General features: G+C 43.7%; 1 protein-coding gene across 5 annotated transcripts in view; it reads right to left on the bottom strand.

Annotated features, from left to right (window-relative positions):
• EML5 (EMAP like 5) overlaps positions 1-19,427 on the bottom strand; it is a 315,990-nt gene that overhangs the window by 133,261 nt on the left and 163,302 nt on the right. For all 5 annotated transcript variants that reach the window (XM_075926737.1, XM_075926739.1, XM_075926736.1 and 2 more), the window contains exons 20-22: positions 16,589-16,716; positions 11,771-11,912; positions 616-768 (exon numbers count right to left, since the gene is read on the bottom strand). In XM_075926737.1, the coding sequence (XP_075782852.1) occupies positions 616-768; positions 11,771-11,912; positions 16,589-16,716 (423 nt within the window). The remainder of the gene's footprint in view (positions 1-615; positions 769-11,770; positions 11,913-16,588; positions 16,717-19,427) is intronic.

The raw sequence follows: 19,427 nt of genomic DNA, 5'->3' as shown, positions 1-19,427 counted from the left end.
TCAAAAGCTATGAGTAAATTTCATGAAGCTACATAGTGTAAACTGCCACAGAGACTATTTTGCAGTGATCTGTAGTTAATTCGAGTGCCAAATTTTCCAGAGCTCACAGCACACAGCTGCTCTTATTATCTGCGATGGGAACGGATCACTTGATAATCTAATTGTTACATTTATGTACCTAAATATGAGCTGAGCTCTTCTGATAATCCTGCCCTTACGCTACAAAATATGCAATATTGCCAAGAAATATCAAATGATAACATTGATTCCATTTACTAAATACTAATACATGTAAAACAGGAGAACAAATCTTAAATTTCCTGTTCTTTGGAAAGAGCTCCAGAATGTCCACAAGAGATGAAGAATTACATTTATGTCCAATTTGTTTCTTTTCAGATTTCCATAGAGTGCATAAAGGAACACTATCGAGGTTTTATAGCTATGCAAAATAATCTTTAACACATGCTAAAAATTGATTTGATACAATTATGGAGAAACACACGTCTGTTCTCAGTGAACAAAAAAATCCCAATGTGCATGCACAAATATGAAGTTTAGCTCAAACTTTGATAATTACGTTGGATTTGATAATTATCACCTTAATGTATCACTCACCAGGAGAAAATCGAATCTCTGAAATAACATCCTTTCTGTGGTGGAAGGAGACTAGATCCTCCAGAGTGTCTGCATTCACCATCAAGAAACTTCCATCATTGAGACCTACAGCCAATGCCTTTCCATCAGGAGAAAAGCAGCAGCATCTTCCACCTAGAAGAGACGCACATAGGAACTATATACTTATTCCTTAATTTTCCATTTCTATTTTACCTATTTGTCCAAAATTTAAGAAAAATTAGTTCTGTAGTCCTATATAAGCCACAAATTTCTTGCCAGAAAGAACACCAGAGATAATACAGACCCACTTCTATGAAAGTACACAGACTCTGTTACTGGATAAGCAGAGGTACAACTTTACATTTGCATTACATTTATTTTTATAAATTGAATTTTTTACTGATCTCAATATTTATTTTACATTAGTAATCAGTGCAAAGATAAATATTGTTATTTTTCATATTACTATTAGGATTGTTATCCGGAACAGACCCAGGACTGACGCACCACTGGCAGAGGCTCTTCAGTCTGGCCAGAGAAGCCCCTGTCCATAGTTGGTCTAGCCCCGGCGCGCCTCAGGCCAGGGGCACTCCAGCCCAGGCAAAGCAACCTCTGACTGTGGTGGGCCTGGCTCCAGTGCACTGCAGTTAGGGGCACTCCAGCCTGGCTGCAGTTGTCCCCTCGCCTGTCCCGATTAATCAGTTAACCACTGAACTTAATGTTTAACTAGTTAACTAATTAAACAGGATTTTATGGGATTTTACAGATACCACTAAGTGAAAAATCTCCAGTGGGCCACACCCACCCAGCATGTAATGGACATAAGTAACATCTCGAAGAACTACAGTTACAAAAGATTAGTAACTTTTTTTTTCAGTATATTAGAAGCAAAGATTTTGTTTCGATCAAATTCCTGCCTTGCCTCTTGAGAGTGCAAAAACTTTGATCTTGGTCAGGGAGTTCCATAGATTAAAATCTTATATCCCCAGAAAAGCCTATTGATTAGAAATATGCAGCTGGATGTTATCTGTGGAATAAACCCCTTTTTCAAAAAGGTCCAGGTTCTTAACATCCTTTTGTGTCACGGTAGCATTTGCCTGGCCTCACTTGTCCCTTTTTGTTTACGTGGTGGAAAGTGTGGGAATAGATAATTGAACCTGCTTGCTGGCACATAATAAATACTTCTTCTCTGCTATCTTTGAAGTGTGGACCAGAAAGAAGGAATCTACTATAGGGCCTTAACTGGACCCATCATTGACGCATTAATGGGTGGTGCTACTTTGATACCCTGGTTGTAGCAACTCCGTTCAATAAGGCTGTGCAATGTCTCTTTGAGCTCCTTAATCTCCAAGCCCAAGATTGAAGTAACCTGCTTCAGAAGCTCCTGGGGTGCCCTAGAATCATCCTGAGGATGTGCAATAGCCTCATCTGACTGAAGATGAGGAGGAGGTTTTCATTGGAAGAGTGGCTCCTTACTTTCCCTATGCTTTGACTATACTCACTGGTCTTGAGTATTGGGGGTTGGTGCCAGAATCTGGTTTTGGTGCTGAGCAGAAAGGAGAAGTAGCCTGTATCAGAGAAGGTACTGAGTAGGAGTAGTGGCAGCCAGGTCTAAGGACCAGAAAAAAAAAAAAAACAAGGGTCCCAGTTGGGCCAGTGATCTGCTAGTGAGGCACCCACCAGGGCACTGGCAGTGAAACTTCGTGAATTGTAGACTGGGTACTGATGATGTGCTTTTATCTGTACATGGGGAAAGTGTGTCCAAAGAGGATTCTCTGTCAGCAGGGTGGATTAGATGTAAATCATTATTTAAATCACTATTCAGGAAGACACGATTTAATCATGGTTTTCTACATGAACGTGCATTCTTGTGGATTGTTCTCGCTATACATACTCTTCACAACTCAGAATTAGATGTAGGTTTCATTTTTAGAAGGTACATACTACACATTTTTAACAGTGATTTATTTTGAAAATGTTTCACATTACAGTTATATCAGAAAATGAATGAATGGTTATTTCATTTATTAAAGGTAATTGAAACAGTTCACCTTCCAATGACTTCAGAAATATCTATCTCAGATTCAACAGGTAAAGTATTAATATTTGCAGAATTTTCTTGCCATGCTGTATGAGGAGTCCAACATCACAAGACAGATATTTAAACTGTTTTATTTAACAAAAACAACATTATGTATTCTGGAACTTCTTCTTGCCATGCAAGAAACATATAACAGCAAACATATAACATTTTAACAAAGCAAGAATATGAATATTGAATTTAGTTAAACATTCAAGTTTTTTATATATCAGGTTTGTTTTTGTTAAAATTGCTTTTTACTAAAATAGTGAAATGAAATATTTTTTTAAAACCCCAAAATTAAATTGACTATGTCAGCCAGGCCAAAATGAGAAACTTAAAATATTGACTTCTGCAGCTAACTCAATCATCTTCACCTTCATTTTCTTGTTCATTCATAATCTAGAAAAGCAAAACAAGCTTTCCTAATTATTCATGTCCCAAACAATTTATCAATTTGAAATGAATTAGTCCAACGGAAGAAAATATTCTTTCTACACTGGCAGAAAAAGCTACTGCTGTTAAAAGTGAGATTATCACTTCACCAGTCTCTGAATCCAAGTGCTTAAGTGACTTCCACCAGTTCGCTGGTGTGACTTTCTTTAAAACATCATCAGTAAACATATATTTCTTGAATGGTTCACCCTTTGCTCTGAAGTTTAATATAGTTGGCATTATGGAAGTGCTGGATGCCCATGTCATAGCCAACTCCTCTTCTTCAGCAGTTAAGGTATGACCCTGGTACAGAGTATTGAGAATATTTGCAAGAAAATCAACAGGAGATAGTGCTTGTCCCATTCTTTTTTTAAAAAATGCTTATAATTTAACTCTGTCATTGCATATTTCTCTTTTTAAGATCTCACTCAGTTCCTTCCAAATTTCAACAGTATCAGCAATAAAACAGCTATTTCCATGCATTTTGTTCAAGGGTACAGAAATAGGCATCATGGTACTCGTCATGTGTTCAACATTTTTCTTAAGAGCAACGTTGAGAACTTTGGCTGTGACAGTTCCATCCATTTTTCATGATTTTGTTCACCAAGTGTCATCAGATTAGGCCAGTTCTTGATATAGTGCTCAAAACAGTCCATTACTGAGCTCCATCACAAATCTTATGAAAGAGTTAACATGGTTCCTCCCATTTTTTTTCAGAGCAGCTGCTGCAAAGCAGTTGTTTCAGAAATATTTTGCAATTTCAACATTAGCTTTTATTTCTGGAACACTTAAGACTCTGGCTATGAGGTGCATCAAATGAGCACTGTAACCGTATGTTATTAACATGGGACTCTCGCCACTCTCTTCTAAATTTCTTCTCATCTAGGATACAGTTGCAGCATTGTCTGTGACCAAACGGTGTACTAGACATTTTGAATTTTTTCAATTTGTTATAACTTTTACTGATACTTCTAAGTATTCTACTGTATGTGCATTTTCTGATGTATCAATTGTTTCTGTAAGGAAGACATTCCCTTCTTCTGTTGTCACACAAGCACATAATACAAGATCATTGTGGATGTTGCTCCACCCATCAAGACTCAAATTAACAATTTTACCTTCTAGACTTTTTGCACACTGCTCAATTTCTCTTTCATACACTTTAGTCAGCAATTTGCTGCAACATCTGCTTAGTTAGATGGACTGTATCATGGTCTTAGTAACTGAACCACGTTAATAAAGTGTGAGTTGTCAATCATAAGGAAAGGAGAGTTTGTTGCATAAACAAACTAGGCAATTTTTTTAATCAATTACCTCTTTTTGTAATCTGCTGGGGTATGTCTACACTACCACCCTAGTTCGAACTAGGGTGGTAATGTAGGCATACCGCACTTGCAAATGAAGCCCGGGATTTGAATTTCCCGGGCTTCATTTGCATAAGCCGGCTGGCGCCATTTTTAAATGCCGGCTCGTTCGAACCCCGTGCCGCGCAGCTACACGCGGCACGGGCTAGATAGTTCGAACTAGCAAGCCATTCCGCACTATCTGTACGCCTCGTGGAACGTGCCTTGAATGTGTGTAACAAAATGCTTGCATGCATTGAACACAGCTCTGAGTTCCAATTAATTGATATAAAAAGTAGCCTCTTGTGAGGTCCACCATCCTTGCATTGATATAGCACTCATGTGGGCTCCCCATGGGATGACGGACGCATCAGTAGTTATATGAACGGATGGTTGTTCCTGATGAAATGGTACGCCTTCTAGAAGATTGCAGGGATTGATCCACCATGTAAGAGAGTTTAAGACATTAAGTGGAGGGGAGACCAGTCTGTGCACTTGTCTCTTGTGATGGGTGTATAGTGTTGCAAGCCAGTGTTGAAGACATCGAACATGTAAATGGGTGTGGTCGACCACATAGGTTGTAGCAGCCAAGTTACCCATAAGCTGGAGATAGGTAAGTATGGGAACTTTGGGGCTCAGAGTAACAGTAGTAACCAATTCTTGGATTGCTTGGAATGTTTGCATAGGGAGGTATGCTCTTGCAGATACGGAATCCAGCTTGGCACCTATGAATTCTAGAGTTCGTGTAGGTTGTAGTGTTGACTTCTGTGCATTGAGAATAAGACCCAAGAGATCAAATGTTTGCCTGGTTGTTGCCACCATTCGCTGTGTCTCCAGTTCTGATGGACCTTTTACCAAACAATTGTTGAGGTATGGAATATAATCACGGCTTATCTGTGAAGATAGGCTGAGACAATGCCTAACGTCTTTAAAAACACTCTTGGTGACGATGAAAGCCTGAATGGTAGTACTCGGTATTGGTAGTGAGCTGTACACACCACAAAACATAGGAACCGTCTGTGCATGAGGTGAATAGTTATGTGAAAATAGGCATCCTTCAGGTCGAGGGAGGCAAACCAGTCTCCCTTCTCTAATACTGGGATTATTGAAGCTAGGGTAACCATTTTGAATCATTGCTTTTGAAGATATCGATTCAATTTGCGGAGATCCAAAATAGGTCACCATCCTCCCATCTTTTTTGGTATGAGAAAATAATGGGAGTAGAACCCCTTGCCTCTGAAGCCCTCTGGGATTATTTCCACTACTCCTATACTGAGCATTTGTTGTACCTCCTGTTTTAATAGGTCTTTGTGAGAGGGGTCCCTGAAGAGGGACGGGGAAGCAAGGTAAAGGGGACGGTGTACCTGGATGTTATTATCTCGAGGACCCAACAGTCCAATGTGCTGGCTGCCCAGCGATGATGAAAAGGCCTCAGATGGTGGTGGAAGGTCAAAGCAGGGTGTGATGTTTTGTGCGAGATGGGGAGATTTTGCAGACCCTCGAACAACAGGTCAAACCTGCTGCTTGTTCACCTGGTTGTCGGTATTACGAATGCCCTATGGGAGGTTCCTCTATGGGTGTTGTTTGCTCCTTGATTGATCAAAAGAGCGTTATTGGTATCTGGAGTAGGAGAACTCCTGCTGCTTTTGATATGGAGTGTATTATTTACGGCAGAATGGGGAAGTAGTATACATCCCAAGTGTACGCAATGTTGTTCTAGAGTCTTTGCTGGAATGCAGCATGTCATCCGTCTTCTCAGCAAATAATTTTTGCTTGTTGAAAGGGAGATCTTCCACCTTCGACTGATGCTCATGAGGAATCCCCACAGATTGTAACCAGGAGGCTCTCCTCATAACTACTGATGTCGCAGTAGCTCTGGCTGCTATGTCAGCAACATCTAGCACTTACTGGGAATGCTGTTCTGGAGGAGGCATAGCCCTCCTGAACTATGGCTTTTAATATGGGTCTTTTAGAGTCTGGCAGGTGTTCTAAGAGAGAGGTCAACTTCATGTCGTTATCAAAGTTATGATTGGAGAGTAGCGCTGCATAGTTTGCTATATGCAGGAGTAAGGTAGCTGAAGAATAAAGCTTTCTCCTAAACAGATCCACACGGTTATTATCCTTATCCATCGTGTTCTTATATTGTCGTAATTTGGCTCTGTGTTGAGTAGCATCAATGACTAATGAATTTGGTTGAGGGTGGAAAATAAGAAATCAGCTCCCTTTGGAGGCATGAAATATTGTTTGTCAGCTCTTTTGTTAGTTGGGGTTGCCAAAGCTGGTGTCTGCCATATCTCATCGGCAGCCTCCATGATGGCGTCATCTATGGGGATTGCAACTTTTCCCCGTTGTGAGGGCTGGAGCTTTTTTAAGGAGCCTGTGTTGTTTGTCAGGTACCTCAGTTAATGTGATGTCCTGAGATGCAGCCACCCTTTTGAAAAGTTCCTGAAACTGCCTCACATCGTCAGGAGGGGACTGGTCACCAGGTATTACTGCTTCGTCAGGGGATGACTATGACTGATTGGCCGGTTATATGTCTTGTGGGTGCTCTCCGACCTCAGAGAGTTGACCTTCCTCTGGTTCTGAATGATGAGCTGTAGAGGTGGTGACACTGCTACTCCCAGACTATGTGAAGACTGTGGGGAAACAGGGAGCACGGGAGATTGGGTAACTGAAGGATAGTGGTATTCAGAATGATGATAGCAATGATGGGCTGAGTCATGCTGAAAGTGATATCTGTAGTATTTTGGACTATGTCATCTGTGGTAAAAACGGACAGGTGAAATGTGCTGAGATGACACACCGCTTTTGTAGTACACCAAATGATGTGGTGGTAGATGAGGGGAATGGGGTGAACGTGGTGATCTCCTTGAAGAAGGAGGAGGAGAATGAGGTAGGTATCTTGTATAAGGGGACGGTGATAAACGGTACCTAGGCGCATGGTGCCAAGCTTGTTCATGTGGGATGCGACCCCTGTCATCCATTATTATTTGAGGAGAATATGGAGATGGTGGTGAGGAAGACTGTGATGGTAAGCACGTCAGATGGTAAGCACGTCCCAGGCTCACTGATCTGACAGAGGAAGATTTATGAGGTGCTTTCTTCATCACCACAGGGCTGGACGAGGCATATGGTGCCAAAGACACCCGTGCTGAGCTGGTCGGTGCCATGCTGGTTGGTGCCGAGGTTGTTGGCCTGGGAGTCACTGGTGCCAAGGTTGCTGGTATGTTCGTTTATGGTTCCAACACAGAAGGTGCCAATGTTGTTGGTACTGCTATACATGGTGCGGTCACCAGCAGTGCTGAACAGCGGACTGTTGTGATTTTTGTCATGATTTCGGCTCTGAAAGCGACTCATGTTTGGGCGCCACTGAGCCTGACATGCTGGGCTTATCACCAACACTTACTTGCGCTGAAGGTAAAGACTGAGCTGATGAGGCTCTTTTTCGAGCTGGAGCCAACTCTGGCAAAATGGCCTTTTTTTCTCCACTCTAGGAGTCCGAGGACTAGAAACTGTATGAGAATGCTCCAGCAGGTGAAGCGCTTTGTCAAATAAAATAATTTTTAATCTCATCTCCCTGTCCTTACGTGCCCTAACAGTCAACTTGGCGCAGTGGACACATTTTTGAGGCACATGGACCTCGCCGAGGCACTTGATACACTCGGCATGACCGTCCGAAGCTGGCATGGCGTCACAGCATCTGGTGCACTTCTTAAAGCCGGGAGAGCCTGGCATGGCTAATTGCACAATGTACTAACTAATGAACTCTCTCTGGATATGTCTACACTACCCCCCTAGTTCAAACTAGGGGGGGTAATGTAGTCATACGGAGTTGCAAATGAAGACCGGGATTTGAATTTCCCAGGCATTTGCATAAAACCGGCCGGCGCCATTTTTAAATGCCGGCTAGGTCGGACCCCATGCCGCGCGGCTACACGCGGCACTGACTAGCTAGTTCGGATTAGGCTTCACGCGGCACGGGGTCCGACCTAGCCGGCATTTAAAAATGGCGCCGGCCGGCTTTATGCAAATGAAGCCCGGGAAATTCAAATCCCGGGCTTCATTTGCAACTCCGTATGACTACATTACCCCCCCTAGTTCGAACTAGGGGGGTAGTGTAGACATACCCTCTCTTTTTTTTTTAGTAATAAAATGAATGCTAACAATTAGAACTAGAAGAAAAACTGTAATTCTAAAAGGCTAAACAACTAACTATTCTATTCCTGACAGGATTTCTCTGAGGAGAGAAGGTTTGCTCCATCTGCGACTGTGGGCAATGAAGAAGGAACTGATGGGATCTGGACCGCACAAGATATCAAAAGAGTGCAAACGGTGCAGGGCACATGCTGTGCATGCGTGGTCCAGGTGACCACTGCTCAAGAAAACTCCGATCTGCAACAGTAGGACGACCCGACACCTACGATGGAGCATCCATGGGGACACCACTGGAAGAACTGTCAGCTACACTACCCTGCAGATCATTATGCGAATATTAAACACAAAATAAAAATACCTCACAAAATGATGTAACATCATGATCATGCCAAACAGCAACAAAAAAAGAAGTTCAGCATCAATGCTGTGATTTCATCTGAAAACACCCTTAGCAAAAATTTATATGCTACATAAAACCAATCATTGTTTAAAACTGTCTGCAATACTAGATAAAAGATGATGGGTTTAATGCTGGGGGGGCTTCATCCTTTATTTTAAATTAGCTGGCATTTAATTGCTAACAATCTTAGGAAGTGCTATTAAATTTAAATATTTCTTGCAGCTTCTATCTGTTTTATCACAGAATTTGTATTCACTTGATTTAGAGTTATGGTGGCCATATTTTCTGAACCAAAAATAGGAACGCCTGCTGACCTTTCTCACCACAAACCCAAGAATCCCCTTTGGAGAGACTTTGAATTGACTTCTTCTGACAACAGCACTTTCTCTCACTGGACACAGCATCTTTAGCATGGGTCTTCAGCATGGATTTCACTTTGTGTGTTAGAATAACTCAGAAATGTGTTGTCACAGCTAACTCCATTCAGGTCTAAGCAACATGCAGGCCAAAGACAGAAAAACAAATCCCTTCAAAATGGAAGTGAAACATCTCACCTCTTCATCAGAGCTTACAAAGGACTTGTTTACCCAGACACAAAAGTCATGACAACTCTCTCTGTAAAGAGACAATACATCCTGCCTCCCTGTGGACACGCCAAGTGTTTTCACGTGGCATCTTAACACACTGTTTAAATCAACAACTTCTTGGATGAGAAAGACTCACAAAGAGTCTGTCCATCGTCCACACAGGAGTGACACAGTGATTTCACCACCACGGTAACAAACCCGATATCTCTGTGGGCTCTTGTGGAACAGCAGGGAGCCCAGGGCAGTCTCTTGGGAGAAAAGGCTCAGGGTGCTTCTATTTCAGTGGTTCTCAAACTTTTGGCTTGTGGAGCACCTGGCTCATTGTATACCTTTCTGAGGACCATCAGTTGCTAATGGAAACACATTGTTAATTACATAATTATGCCCAAACCATTTTGCTAGTGCTGCAGCTAGGGAGAATGGTTTAATTTAAATTATTAAACAGGTAAATCATTTTAATTCTCATGTTAGTTTATCAAACTTCATTTTAAAAAAAGTAAAATATTAATTTATGTCCAACATAAAAGATTTCAATGTTTTCTTTATTTATGGCAGGGCTGGGAAACCTTTTTTGTGTCAGAGGCCACTGACCCACAGAAAAATCAGTTGGGAATCACACAAGTGAGAAGCAAAAAAAACTCCTCCAAAAAAACCCCATCCCTCACCGATGTGGCACCAAACTGAGACACCTCACTCCTCTGGTGTTCCAGCCTTACAAGGCAAAGGGAAGGGACAGGGAAGACTGAAGTTCAGGGCTTCCCATAGCCAAGATTTACTTATCTGGGGTTCTGGAGTTAGTGGATTTTGTGGACAACCTTAAGCTCTGGGGTAGGGACAAAAAGTGAGGGATTCAGTGTGCAAGACAGGGCTGCCAGCAAGTGGGAAGGGGCGGGGTGCAGAAGCAGGCTGGGAATACAGTGTCTAGCCAGGTGGAGGGAGCAGGAACAAGGAAGGGTGCAGTGTCTGGCAAAGGGGTAGGGTGCAGGAGCAAGGGAAGGTGGAGAAGCAGGCTGAGGGTAGTGTGTCTGGCCAGGAGGGAGGTGCAGGAGCAAGGGAGGGTTTTGGAACAAGCTTGGGGTGTAAGGTATTGGCAGGAAGTGGGGAATTAGGGTGTAGGGGTCTGGGCATGAGGGGGGAAACTTACCTGGCTTTGCACCCCCTTTTAGCATGGAAAGCTTCTGGATAGCATGCTGCTGTTCCCCCAGTGAGGTGGGGAGGGGGAGGGAGCTCAGTCCCTCCCTCCCCCCACAGTAGGGAGCACGCGCAACACCAACTCCAGCTTCCTGCTTGGAGGGTGCATAGAGGGGGAGGGAAGGGGAAGAAAGCCTCGACTTCACCAGATCTGGCTCACAGACAGTGGTAAAGCAAGTGACTTCATGCGCTGCCACTCCCTCAGAGGGATGGGGAGGGACAGGGGGAAGAAAGAGCAACAGCACATGTAGTACACCTGCTGAGCCTGAGCGAGCACACCCCGGAACCTCCAACTAGGGCTATGCCCGGCTCTTCCTGGAACTCAGGCTGAAGCTCCAAGGTGCTAAGGTCCAAGAGCGGCTCCTCAGAGCGTTTTGCCTTGGACCCAGCCGCCCGCCACCAGGAGTAGCGAACACTGTAACAAAGAACAAGCGACCGCCTGCATATGGGAGGAGGTGGCAAAGCCAGACAAGGACCCTGAGCAACAGAGGCGTCCCACAGAGGGAGGGAGGTGGGAGGTTGCACAGCGCACAGTGGTGGGGCAGGAGGTAGGGACGGGTTACGGGGTGGCAAACAGGAACGTGGGGAACTCGGGAAACCACACACAACCAGAAGCCACTCCAGCTACCTGCCCGCAAAGCGCTAAGGCAGGGAGCTGCCTACATGCTCTAGGGGTGGGGAGGACACCGTTGCTGCTGTGCTGTGCTGCACTAGGAGGTGAGTCTTTGTGAGGCTCTGACTGCCAGGGGAAGGGAAATGGCGCTGCACAGAGCCATTTCTAGCTTGCTGCTTCTCTGTGAGCCAGATGCAGCAGGGCTTTTTGGGACATTTTAGTACTTGATGGGAACACCGTATTTAAATTTGGGACTGTCCTATAAAATCCAGGAGTTATGGTTGGCGTATTTAGAGTGCTAATATGTGTTAATTTAGATAATGTTCAATCGCTTTCATATTAGAATCTTACCCTTTTTCAATTTGCGAACAGCTAACATACAATGGCTAGGAGATAGATCCCATATTCTTAAGGTTTTGTCATCGCTTACAGTGGCACAAATAGGTAAATGAGGATGGGTAGCAAGGCCCCAAACTTCCCCTTCCATGTGACCCTGTAAAAAAAATGAAACAGGTAAATTTATTTCCAAATCTGGAAAAAAACAAAAAAAAAGCAAGAAAGCTATACTGATAATATGCAAATCTGTTCTGGATGCTAAAGAAAACTTCCTAATGAAAACAATCTTGATTTAATAATCAGCACAGAATATCTTAAAAATAAAATGCTTCTGAATAAAATGCAATATAAAATTCTATTATACAGCAAAATCTTTGTTATCCAGCTCTCATGGGGAGTGAGGATTGCCGGTTAATTGAATGTGCTGGATTCTCAAGCTCATTGCTCTGCCCCCATCCTTTACTTCGACAACCAACTCCTGCCCCTGTGGGAACATCTGGCCATTCAAGATATTATTCAGAATGTTTGTTCTGAAGGCAAAAAGTTAGATTGTCACTCCGGTTATGCCAGGTAGGGAAGTACTGTACAACAGAAAGAAAGGACTAACAAAGCTTGGAGGAATGAGGAAGCGGACCACTCCCTTCCAACATGCACATTCACTCATTCAGGGTACAGGCAGCCCCCGGGTTATGTACAAGATAGGGACTTTAGGTTTGTTCTTAAGTTGAATCTGTATGTAAGTTGGAACTGGCGTCCAGATTCAGCCGCTGCTGAAACTGATCAGTTTCAACAGCGGCTGAATCTGGACGCCAGTTCTGACTTACATACAGATTCAACTTAAGAACCCCAGGCATCCCCAAGTCAGCTGCTGCTCAAACTGATCAGCAGCTGATTCCAGGAAGCCCGGGGCAGGGGCTTCCTATAGTCAGCCACTGGTCAGTTTCAGCAGCGGCTAACTTGGGGATGCCTGGGGCAGAGCAGCTGGGGTGCTGCTGGGTTGGTCCAGGAGCGCCGCCGCTCCTCGGCGCTACTGGACCAACCCAGCAGCACCCAAGCTGCTCTGCCCCAGGCGTCCTGATTCAGCCGCTGCTGAAACTGACCAGCAGTGGCTGAATCAGGATGCCTGGGGCAGAGCAGCTGGGGTCCTGCTGGGTTGGTCCAGTAGCGCCCAGAGCGGCGCTACGGGACCAACCGGCAGCGCCCCAGTTGCTGTACCACAGGCGTCCGGAGCAAAGCCGCGGAGCACGGGGGCAGCGGGACAGCCCAGACGCACCGTGGCTGTCCTGTTGCCCTCGGGCTCCACGGCTTTGCTCTTCTTTGCTCGCCGTCCCCCTGGTCTGCGTGCTCCGCCGCTTTGCTTCCTCTCCCTGGTCTGCTGGAGACCAGGGAGACGGGCCCCGTTCGTAACTGCGGATCCGACATAAGTCGGATCTGCGTAACTCGGGGACTGCCTGTATTTTCATTGTGTCCTCCTCCTAAGCAGCAGGCAGACGAGTAGGCCAACTTCCCGGAAGCCCTCAGGCTAATCCAGCTCCCAGCAGCTTGAGACAGACTGAGGAGGAAGGAGAAGCCTTATGATGATGTCATCAGGCAATGCTGGCTATCAGAAGCCCCGTAATGTCCTGAAGCATCAAGCTATCTGGTTGGACAGGCAGGAGTCACACATTCACCTGAAGATGTGGGGTATTGTGCTGAGGGCAATGTCATTGAACTAAGTTTTCCAGTTAACAAAGTGTTGGATAACAAAGCTTTCACTGTATTTGAGGAAATTGCTTAACTGATCTGATTCACTAAACTATCTAATTCAGTGGTGAGCAATCTGCAGCCAGAGGGCCACATGTGACCCATCAGGATTCTTTGTGTGACCCATGAAACATTTTGCTTACTGTTGCCCACATTCCACGTGTAGGGTTGACAAATTCTGCTGTTTTCTGAGTAGTTTTTTTTCCTACTGGTACTACTAAAGTGACATACACATAAAGCCAAGACATGTGAAGAGCAGTTTGTGCTGACAGCACACAACATTGATTGTGAGAGCAATGCACTCCCTCTGTAACGAATCAAAATGCTGCCGGTCCGGCACTAGCCTAGATTGCCCATCACTGATCTAATTTATCGAATCTTTTTGTTAACTTAACAATTCAGGGCCAAATTCTCAATGTCTTACATTGGTGAGCAGTTACACCTTACTAAAATCAACTGGAATACTGAAGTCATGTTAATAATTATTACCTAATTTGACAACAAGTAGTCCTGAAGTACCTATGGGTATGTCTACACTACCACCCTAGTTCAAACTCAGGGGGTTAATGTAGTCATTCGAAGTTGCAAACGAAGCCCGGGATTTAAATATCCCGGGCTTCATTTGCATCTTCCCAGGCGCCGCCATTTTAAAATCCCCGTTAGTGTGGACTCCGTGCCCGTGGCTACACACGGCACGGAGTAGGTAGTTCGAATTAGGCTTGCTAATTCGAACTACCGGTACACCTCGTGGCTTCATTTGCAATTTCCCGGGCTTCGTTTGCAACTTCGAATGACTACATTAACCCCCTGAGTTTGAACTAGGGTGGTAATGTAGACATACCCTTAGAGACTAACAAATATATGTACATGTTACGGTGCTACAGGACAACTTGTTGTTTTTAAAAGTTACAGACAACACGGCTACGCCTCTGAAACTTACTTTGAGTTAGGAATTCACCATCTGACCATAAATGTGCATACTATTACTATGAAAAAGCCAAATTTGTAAAAGGTATTTGTAAACTTCCTTTTATCATTCTTTAAAATACATATACATTATTTTAAGTTTGTGCTTAAGTTAAACACATACTATAAATAAAAATTATAACAGCAGAGCTTGACTTAAAAGAGATATAGATATGTACAGATGCCTCTTGATTCAGGATCTACTAAGATAATGTTAATAGTGTGTAGGTACACGTGTGTATGTTTTAAAAATCTGTTGCTCAAGCCTTGTTGCATTATAATAGTTCTTCATACATACAGATTAAATATATATATATATATATATATATATATATATATATATATATGAACAGAAAAGAACAAAGACATTAGAATGATTCTAGATCTGGAAAACTAATGTTATTATCAGGGCCTTAACAAGCTCAGCCAATTTAGGATATAAAAAAAAGGCTATCAGTGTATTATTGTATTTATAGGTACCCTATATTGGGAGAAAATGTATGATTGTACTAGCTTTTCAATCTAGCAAAGCCAGAACAAGATTCAATGACTAGAAGCTAAAGCTACACGAATTAAAACTGGAGGTAAAGCACTATGCTTTAAACAGTGAGGTAATTAACCACTGGGAACAACTCACCAGAAGGATGTAATAGATTCTCTATTACCTGAAGTATCTAAATCAAAAGTAGATGTCTCTAAATATGTGTTAGTTCAGTGGTTTTCAACCTTTTTTCATCTGCAGACGTCTAAAAAATTTCAGACAGAGGTGCAGACGCCTGATGTAGCCTGCAGACCTTCAGAGGGCCACAGAACTCAGGCTAAAAACCACAAATCTAGTTCAACCAGAAATTACGGACCTGATGCAGGAATTACTGGGTAATGGCCTATGTTTTGCAAAAGATCCAACTGGATTATCATAATGGTCTCTTTTGGCCTTAAACTCTCTTAATTATAATAATTTTCAGAATTCATTAATAATTAGAATGTTTATTATTTTATGTTACTTCTGTTTGAAGTACGATATTATATTTGTTATAGAAACTTTCAAAGTCCAGTGGATTTTAGGAAGAAAACAGGGGTGGGAGGGAATATAAAGGTAATTGTGATTAGGTGTTTTGACCCCACACCAGCAAATCAAGGGTCAAATGAGCAGCTCTGGGCACTGAAGACCCCATCTAGCCATACCTGCTGGGTATGCTCATAGTGGAGGCAGAGCTCAAAAGGAAACAACTCAGCTCAGTCCATGCAGACTGAGCAGAGGAGCAGTCCTATACTGTTAACTCCTGGAGGGTATGTCTACACTACCCTCCTAGTTCGAACTAGGAGGGTAATGTAGGCATACCGCACTTGCAAATGAAGCCCGGGATTTGAATTTCCCGGGCTTCATTTGCATAAGCGGGGAGCTGCCATTTTTAAAACCCCACTGGTTCGAACCCCGTGCAGCGCGGCTACACGGGGCTCGAACTAGGTAGTTCGGACTAGGCTTCCTATTCCGAACTACCGGTACACCTCGTTCCACGGAATAGGAAGCCTAGTCCGAACTACCTAGTTCGAGCCCCGTGTAGCCGCGCTGCACAGGGTTCGAACCAGCGGGGTTTTAAAAATGGCGGCTCCCCGCTTATGCAAATGAAGCCCGGGAAATTCAAATCCCGGGCTTCATTTGCAAGTGCGGTATGCCTACATTACCCTCCTAGTTCGAACTAGGAGGGTAGTGTAGACATACCAGGAGAGAGGCCACAGGAGCCATACTGTCTGGACTAGATCTTACTGCATAGCCGCTGAACCCCCTGTGGAGACCAGGAACAGAGGGCCAGAACTAATGGCAAAGTTTCTAGTGAGACACTCCCTGCAACCAGCCTGTGAGTTCACAAGAAGAGCCCTTTTGTGACTTTGGAAGGGGCTTAGAATGTAGTAGATAGTGACGAAGTGAATAGGCTTGGCGGCATCAGTCCCCAAGGCTGCATATCTAACATATCACAGGCTCTGGGTTGGAACCTGGTGGAACAGGGAGGACTCAGGTTCCCCTACTGCAGAGTTTTACCACTGGATGACATAGCGACAGATTCTTGCCACAAATACCATGCTCTGGTGTTGAATATTCAACAGTAATATTTTAAAATGTACCTGAACCAGCAGAGTTATTGGTCCACTTTTATCCACTTCCAATATTTCCCCGTTCTTTGTTCCTACTAAAATATGACCATGTCCTAATGATATGGCACGTATGGAAGGATTATCTTCTAAGAGGAGACCTAAAACATTAAATTTTTAAAGGTATGAGTTTAATTTCAGAAGTATATATATATTACTTCCATATTTTGCCAAATCTAATTCAACATAAAAGAAGTCCTAACATTTTCCTGTCTACAGAAATTGGCTCATTTTGGAGATTTAGTACACTTAAATCAAATTTTTAAACATGTTCTCTTTCATTGTTATAGAAACCACATAATGTATTTTGTGCCAGCCTTCCAGTTTTTGTTACCTCGCTTTCTCCAATAGCCCTACCATATGAACCAATTGTCAATGATCTTCATGCTTAGTAGACTCTCCTTGAGGTTCAAACTAGGAAAAAAATAACACAGCTATCTAAGAAGCATGCTACAAACCCCGTGAGAGAAATGAGCATACAGCTATGATACTATCTATAATAAAATTAAAAATTTAAAAAACAACAAATAGTCTAGTAGTACCTTAAAGTCTAACAAAACATGTAGCTCAGTGGTCTCCAACCTTTTTACAAACAAGATCACTTTTTAAAAGACAGGGCAAGCCAAGACTTACCCCATACCTTCCCCAAGACCTTACTCCTTCCCAGAGCAGACTAGTGGATGTGAGGGTACAGGAGTTTGGGTTGGAGTGTATGAGGGGCTCAAGGGAGGGAGACTGGGAGTATGATGGGCTCAGGACACAGATTTGTAGTGAGTGGATGGTGCAGGAGTGTTGTGGTAGAACATAAGAACGGCCGTACTTGGTCAGACCAAAGGTCCATCTAGCCCAGTAGCCTGTCTGTCTACAGTGGCCAGCACCATGTACCCCAGAGAGGGTGGATCGAAGACAATGATCAAGCGATTTTTCTCCTGCCATCCTTCTCTAGCCTCTGCCAGAGGCCAAAGACACCATTTCTATTCCCTGGCTAATAGCCTTTTATGGACCTAACCTCCATGAAATTATCTAGCTTCTCTTTAAACTCTGTTATAGTCCTAGCCTTCACAGCCTCCACTGGCAAGGAGTTCCACAGGTTGACTACATGCTGTGTGAAGAAGAACTTTCTTTTATTAGTTCTAAACCTCCTACCGATTAATTTCATTTGGTGTCCTCTAGTTCTTCTATTATGGGAACTAATAAATAACTTTTCTTTATCTGTCCTCTTCACACCACTCATGATTTTATATACCTCTATCATATCCCCCCCTCAGTCTCCTCTTTTCTAAACTGAAAAGTCCCAGTCGCTTTAACCTCTCTTCATATGGGACCCGTTCCAAACCCCGAATCATTTTAGTTGCCCTTTTCTGAAGCCTTTCCAAGGCCAAAATATCTTTTTTGAGGTGAGGAGGCCACATCTGTACACAGTATTCAAGATGTGGGCGTACCATAGTTTTATACAGGGGCAGTAAGATATTCTGTGTCTTATTTTCTATCCCTTTCTTAACAATTCCTAGCATCCTATTTGCCTTTTTGACCGCCGCTGCACACTGTGTGGAAGTTTTCAGAGAACTATCCACCATAACTCCAAGATCTCTTTCCTGGTTTGTCGTAGACAAATTTGCCCCTGTCATACTGTATGTATAGTCGGGGTTATTTTTCCTGATGTGCATTGCTTTACACTTATCTACATTAAATTTCATTTGTCATTTTGTTGCCCAATCACTCAGTTTGGTGAGATCTTTTTGGAGTCCCTCACAGTCTGCTTCAGCCTTGACTATCCTAAACAGTTTGGTATCATCCGCAAACTTTACCACCTCACTGCTTACCCCTTTCTCCAGATCATTTATGAATAAGTTGAAAAGGATTGGTCCCTGGACTTACCATTGGGGGACATCACTAGTTACCCCTCTCCATTCTGAAAATTTACCATTTATTCCTACCCTTTGTTTCCTGTCTTTTAACCAGTTTTCAATCCAAGAAAGGACCTTCCCTCTTATCCCATGGCCATGTAATTTACACAAGAGCCTTTGGTGAGGGACCTTGTCAAAGGCTTTCTGAAAATCTAAGTATACTATATCTACTGGATCCCCCTTGTCTGCATGTTTGTTAACCCTTTCAAAGAACTCTAAGGGTATATCTACACTACAGCGCTAATTCGAACTAAGCTAATTCGAATTAGCGCAGCTAGACTTAAAAACAAGTTCGAATTAGCGTTTTGCTAATTCGAACTAGCATGTCCACACTGAGTGGACCCTGAACTGGGGTTAAGGATGGCCGGAAGCAGTGCAGGCAGGGCATCAGATGAGGACTTAGAGAGTGGAGCTGCTGTCTCGGGCTAGCCGAGGGCTGTGCTTAAAGTGTCCCGACCCCCACCCTGGACAGACAGTTCTCAGGGGATTTCCCGCTTGCAAAGCAGTCCTGGCTTGGAGTGCCCTGAGTGCCCACACTCGGCACATCACAGCACTCGGACATCAGCCCGGATGCACTTGCCGCAGGCTGCCATCTGGGGAGAGGGGTCAATCGGGGGGCTGCAGGAAAGTTTCCACCCCGAGGAGCCCGCAGAGCCACCCCAGTCCTCCCCATTGGGGGCTCATACCCCATTCCTCCCTCACCTCCTTCCACTTACTCCTTCCTAGCCCCCCTTCCTGATGTACAAAATAAAGAAAACGTGTGTTCAAAAATAGAATCTTTCTTTATTGAACAAAACTGGGGGAGACTGGGAAAAAGAGGTAGGAGAGGGGAAGAGAGAAGCTGGGAGAGGGGAGGGCAACTAAAATGATCAGGGGTTTGGAACAGGTCCCATATTAAGAGAGGC

The sequence above is a fragment of the Pelodiscus sinensis genome, chromosome 4, assembly GCF_049634645.1.
Source record: "Pelodiscus sinensis isolate JC-2024 chromosome 4, ASM4963464v1, whole genome shotgun sequence".
NCBI lineage: Eukaryota > Metazoa > Chordata > Testudines > Trionychidae > Pelodiscus > Pelodiscus sinensis.
The sequence above is the reverse complement of the archived record's forward strand: the minus strand, read 5'-3'. Positions and strand labels throughout refer to the sequence as shown.